At 47.9% G+C, this 6,244-nt stretch overlaps 1 protein-coding gene across 1 annotated transcript in view; it reads right to left on the bottom strand.

The window, feature by feature from the left end:
- Positions 1 to 426: 426 nt before the first annotated feature.
- Positions 427 to 6,244, bottom strand: part of TTC9 (tetratricopeptide repeat domain 9) — an 8,708-nt gene continuing 2,890 nt past the window's right edge. Inside the window, exon 3 of the mRNA XM_009882493.1 lies at positions 427 to 1,582. Coding sequence (XP_009880795.1) covers positions 1,503 to 1,582 — 80 coding nt within the window. The 3' untranslated portion in view covers positions 427 to 1,502. The remainder of the gene's footprint in view (positions 1,583 to 6,244) is intronic.

Here is a 6,244-nt window from a genome sequence, read left to right as displayed (position 1 = left end):
ACATCCGCTGGGACCAAAGCATGCAGCACTTGGCTGAACTTTGTTTGTTCGGCTCTCTGTGTTTCAGTTTCCATGTTGCACCTGAGGACCAAGTGAAGTATCTCTAGGTACACTCACTTCACACTGATGGCCATGGGATGAGATTACTCATGTACATCCTGCAACTGGCAGCGGGTCCCTATGGGCCGCTGATGGGGCAGTCACACTGGAAACATGTTTGTGGAACTTACTGTTCCCATTACTGGCAGTTTCAGAAAAGGACCCTTGAGCCGAGGAGCCTGAGCTCTTAGAAGGAATCAGACTGCAGTAGGAGGTCTGAACAGGCCCTGTGGGAAATAGGCTCCAAAGCTGTTGGTGCTGCCCTGTTTGTCAGCACCAGGTTCTCCTACAAAAGAAAAAACAGGACGCAGGAAGCACCAACACAAGGTGGGAGAGTCGAGACCTCAATCCAATGTACTAATAATACTTAGCACTGTACATCACTGTACTGTTACTTACAGACATTAACTAACACATCCTCACAACACCCCTGCGAGGTAGGGAAGTATTATTATCCCCAGTGTACAGATGGGGAAACCGAGGCACAGAGAGGCTAAGTGACTTGCCTAAGATCACACAGCAAGGCATTGGCAGAGCCAAGATAAGAATGGAGACGTCCCTTGTTCCCCACCTCATGCTGCCCCCCACTAGACAACGTTGCCTGTCTGGACCCGGGGAACCCAAGAGGTCCCTTCGAAAAGCAATGCCTGGACTTGTTGCCTATTAATAATTTTTATTTGCCTTTAATGAATTATTTCACAGTTTTTCCCTCACACTGTACACCATGCTTTCACAGTCTGTTCAGCGTTCTGTGGTAGACCACAGCCTTCTCCTCCGGCACCGGGACAGCTCTGCGGGGGGGTTGTAGGGTGCTCTGTGCTTTCATTAAGAGGATGTTTAGAAACAAGTTTTCACTGGCATTAGACTGGGAGCATGTGAGCTCTCACTGGAGACCAGTAACACACACTGGAGAAGCAGGCAGAGGGAACTGATGGTAAAAAGGCCTCTGTGAAATGACCAGTGGCTCTCTTGCATTCTTAGCTCTTCCAAGCTCCAGTGATCACTCAGAGCAGAAACTGTTTGTCTCCAACTTGCCTGGTCAGGAAGTCGTTGTTCTGGGGGTTGCTTCCCTAAGAGTAATAGGCAGTCAGCTCAGGACCAGAAAGGTCCCCCAGCATTGCCTACTCCAGGTGTGTGACACTGTTGTGGAACAAGGCCGGCTGTAGCCGTTGTGCTCTCCTGCCATGGGGAAGGGGTATTACCACAGTTGGCAAGCAGCCATATCCAGCGTCCGTGTCTCTTTTTTTTTTTTTTTTTTCCAAAACTGGGATTCAATGAAGAGCAAAGGAGAGTGGATGGATGAGGAGATAAGGATGAGGCAGAGCAAACAGGAAAATCCACCAAATGAGCTTCTAGGAAGGAAATGTTCCCCCTTGGGCACTTCAGCTGAGGCGGCTTCATTTTCACAAGGCCTCTTTCTCTCTCTGGGAACATCTGCTGAGCTTCATCTCTGTCAGCTGGATATATCGTATGACATTGGTATCTGCAGGGAAAGCGCACACACATACACGTACAGTGGTTACAACTCCCTACGGAAGACAGACACACTGCACCTTCATCCCTGGTGCATCACCTGGGGAACAACATGGCTCCAGCGCGGCCTGAGGGAGCAGCATCAGCTGGAAGGGGCTCTGAACCAAACCCTGCAGCTTTGGTTTTGGCAAACCTGGTCTGATTTGTGCTCGCCATCCCTGTTGCTCATGATCTCGCCTCAGCTAGTTTTTATCTTCTCTCTGACTACTCTTGGTCAGCACAGTTGAATTCACAGAGTTGAAACTATCCAGGTCATCCTTGCCTGTTCTTGTGGAACGGCACCTCCACTGGCTTCCCTTCCCTCAGTGCTTGCACGCAAGCCCCTCAAGGCAATCTGTGTACAGTTATGCTCTGCCTTTTCGCCCTCCTATCCTTTTACAGCCTGTTTCACTCTTCTCATGTTTTTCCGTGATGAGTTGAATTGGGAAGAGCGACCTTCACATTCTCTTTGTACCCTTGCTTTCCTTAGATTTCATATTTGGAAGTCCTTCCACCATGACACTCTATTTGCATTTTTGTCATATGCTGTATGCTGCATACTGCCTTGTCTATCCTGTCTAACAAAGTTCCTAGGGGCAGAGAACCGCTGATTCAACCCTGTAGAGAGCTGTGAGATCCCAGCACTGTGCAGGTGGTAAGCTGAGCTCTTTTTCTCCTTCCAGTGTTTCAATGCATCAACACAGCCCACACAATGTGAGTTTTGTTTTACCTCCTGGCCTCAGCAATGGGGGAACCTGTTCACCCTGAAGCACAGGTTGATCTAAACACGTAAGTGTCTCCACACAGACCCCATGATTCTGCAGTCACGTTCAGTCCTTTCTCAAATCATGTTGATTTACTATCGTGAGGGTGACTTACCACGCATGTGGCACCCACATAGTGGCAAAAGCCATGTGGTATCAGAAGCAAGCGAGCAAAAAAATAGCCACTTTCACTTATGTATTGATTGGAAAATGGTTCTTTGCTCACAGCCTTACTCAGACAGACAACCAGGTCCAGCTTAGTCCATTTAAGTTATTAGATCCTCAGACACCAATCTGAAGTGCACTGCAGTCTGCAGTCAGAGGGCAATCTTGTCTCCTCATCCACACAGCAATGTGCCGCACACCAGCTAGGGAAATGAGAAGTGCTTGAGCTTTCAAAGAGGTGAACACATTACTAGTAACATGTCCAGCACTGGCAAGCGTGGGTATTGCAGCCACCAAAACAGTTGTGGGTGCAAAGTTTCCTTTAAACGTGAGAAGAGGATATTGCTCTTGTGTCCTCACCCAGACCTGAAACAGTGGGAGACAGATGGGTTTCCCTTCACACAGAGCTCTCCACAAACGTGCCATGAGGTAGCAGTGGGTTGTGGCAACGGCAGTGTGATTTCTCAAGGTGTCTCTGGTGACGTGGGTCTCCTTCCTCAGTCTTCTGCAGGTTCAACTGCATCACCCTAGTCAGTCTAGAGTGTGGGATTCAGTGATTAAATTACTTGCCCCATTCTTAATGAGCCAAGAAGCTCTGCTGTTGCCTGTGTCAGACAAGGTGCCCTGGCACCCTGGGCTGTTCATGCATTAGCATTTCATACCAGCCCAGTGAATTTTAAAGGAGCTCCGTGCCCTTCCAGCCCTTTGACAGGCTACAGTCTGGGTACCCGTCCCCACCGCTGAGGTTCACATGTTGAACGCGAGTGATAAGCGATGGCTGCATAGGCACGTTAGGAAATCACACCTGCCTGGGCCTGCAGGGACTCGGCGCCTGGCTGAGGGGGCGGAGGTGGGTTCTGGGCATAACTGGGCAATGAAAGGTTGCCAACTCCCTTTGGCTTGCAGGTAAGGTACCCAGCTGCTCGTGGCACAGCTTCCCTCACCGGCGAGATCTCCACAGGCCTGGGAAGCCAGGGGCAAAATAAGGTGTAGCCTGAGAGAGGGTGGGAGGTACTCCCATTGCAAGCTAGTTATAAATCTCCTGAGCAGGTTTTGGCATGTTTTGCTTCCTTTTTGAGGGCCACTATTTTGCCACAGAGAAATAATGAGAGCAGCACTCTGTTTATAGAAGAAGTAGGGCCTTGCCTTTGTCAGGGCTTTTCCATCAAATAGTATTGCACCATACCAGCCCAGCCTGCAGAAGTATTTAAAAGGTCAATGTTAATGAAGGGAAGACTCCTGTCTCTCAGTGAGGAAGAGGTGATTCCCTTCTGCTCATGTGGGAACAACAGGTGAGGACAATTCAGATGAGGGGTCAAACCCATACAAAGAGATGCTGGAAAAGCTGCAATGGGAACAGGTCTCCTGGTTCATAGGACTGTGTCTGTATCCTTGTGCAGGGTGTTCTCCTGCCATTGCAGAGGTCATTTCTGCTTCTCCCTGTGGCTTCAGAACCCAGTTACTCATCTGCTGTGCAGAGACTGGGACCTGGGTTTTGCTCCCAGGACTTCTAAGTCGCAGTTGTTCAGGAAGGCAGCTCCTGAGCTCAACTGTGAGCCTGCTCCACGCCATGTGGGAAATACAGCTCATACGTGCAGTCTGCGTGATGTCTGAACGTCAGCTTTCAGCGCAGGGCCAGTAGAGAGGAACTGCGGGGTGTTTGATATTGCCAAGCCAGCTGATGGTCCAGTCTCCATCCCAGTCAGTATCTACCTCCACCATGTGGCCACACCACTGGGAAAGAGCTGAAGAAGACTCATTGAAGGTAAGGTGTATGTTTGGCTGCCAGTGCTGCACCAGCCCCTGGACACAGAGCTCATGGAGGGCTGCATGAATGCTCTGCACAACTTCAGAGCAGCTTCCCTCTCCCTTAGTAAGGAGGTTTACACAATTATCTTGTGTTATTTCCCTCTGCTTTTGTGATTTTTTTTTTTTTTTTTTTGTTTGGAGGTAGCATAAGAAATCAGGCCAAACCCAACCTTCACCCCTGACAGGCAGTAAATAGCCATAAGGGATTTGCTGTGCTGATGGCCGTTTAGAACAGTAAAATCCTTTGCTAGCTAATTCCTATTTACCATTTAGAATCTCCCCCACAGAAGGGAATAACTGCCAGTGATTTGTGCCAAAAACATTCCTTTTTAGAAAAAAAAAGGATGCAGAACATGACTGTAATAATAACCAAGTGCTTTTACTAGTGAGTCTAGTGAAACCTCAGATAAAGGAAAACAATCGCATTTTGTAGATGGAGACACTGACTTATTCCAGGTCACATAATAATTCTTGATAGCGTTACCTGATTCCTACTGCTGTGTTTTAACAGCCACATCCTTCCTTACTGTATGTATTCACTTCTTTTTCCCCTGAATACCCTTCAAGTTTTCCATAATCATAAATAAAACAGTGGAACAATGGCCTTGAATGGTTTAACAATAACAGGGAAGAGTCTCTGATGCAGAGCTGAAGGCCAGAACTGGGTTTTGTATACATTAAGGGCCTTTGGGGACGCTTTCTGGTATGTTTTTGCAGCAAGCTGTGGCATTTGAAGCTGTTGAATAAATCATTATTTATTTCAAGAAGCAATGAGGGATACCAAATAGTATTGCGGGGGAAGGGGAAGCACAGAAATACATAATTAAAAAATGGAAGCAAAATGGTTCAGCCAAAGGGACTTTTTTACATTTGAGCCTCGTCAGAACCTCAAGGTTAGGACAACTTCTTATTTTCCACTGACTATTTTTGCTCTTGCATAGGCTTCTCCATTTCCTGGCTCTGGCAAGGGCTGAAAGCAGAAGGGTATGCTGTAAACTAAAATAGGCTAAACTGAGCTTTTAAGCACATTTGCTCAGGGAGTGAGGGGTGCACAGCTGTGCTGTCAGACTGCCTGGAGCCCATGGCCAAGCGCAGCAGATGGGACCAGGCACCCTCATGGGAGGTGGAAGAGGAAGGAGATGGCAGCACACCCCTAAGCACACCCTCCCTGGAGTTCCTCTGGGGCACAGCCACCGCAAGCCCTGCAGGGCCAGTGCCTGTAGGACACCAAGCGCAGCCAGCTCAGCCTCCCTTGCCTCCTCTAGTTCAATGAACATCAGCTCCACCGTGGTGTGCCTCATGCCTGTTCCATGCCCAGTTCTTTCTCTTCCATCTCAGGTTCAGGTGGAAGACGTGCTCTGTGGGGTTTTCTTTGCACATGGCTTCCATTTTGCTTTCTCGTGATCCTTTCATTTTCCTTTGAGTATTACAAAATTCCTTTAATAGCAATGGCTTAAACAATAGTGTGGTGTTATCTCTCTATTAGGTGGTTCTTTGAAAAATAAAAGCACCATCTCTGCATCATGGACCTCTACCTGCCTTCTGAGGTTGGGTAGGTTAGCATGAGGGTGGTTGCTCTGACAAGGCTGAGTTGTTCAAATAGATAACTTCTTTGCTGTCCCAAAATGAATTTGTGGGTTTTGATACATGGATGACAGATGCTTGACTGATTTCATGGCAAAAGTTGAAGCATCCTTGATGAATATGTGAGTAAATGTCTGTCTCTTTGATCAAATTTAAATATTCACCCTTTACTGGGATGGTGGAAGGCGTGGCTATTGGGGATTGCAAATAGCGTCCTGACTTTGCGAAGGGGAAAAAGCTTGTTCTCAGAGTCAGAAAATGTAATGGTCAGGATATGCTCTTGCCATTCCTGCTTTCTTCTTCAAAAATAA

This window comes from Charadrius vociferus, unplaced genomic scaffold (assembly GCF_000708025.1).
Source record: "Charadrius vociferus isolate BGI_N301 unplaced genomic scaffold, ASM70802v2 scaffold50, whole genome shotgun sequence".
Classification (NCBI taxonomy): Eukaryota; Metazoa; Chordata; class Aves; order Charadriiformes; family Charadriidae; genus Charadrius; species Charadrius vociferus.
The sequence above is the reverse complement of the archived record's forward strand: the minus strand, read 5'-3'. Positions and strand labels throughout refer to the sequence as shown.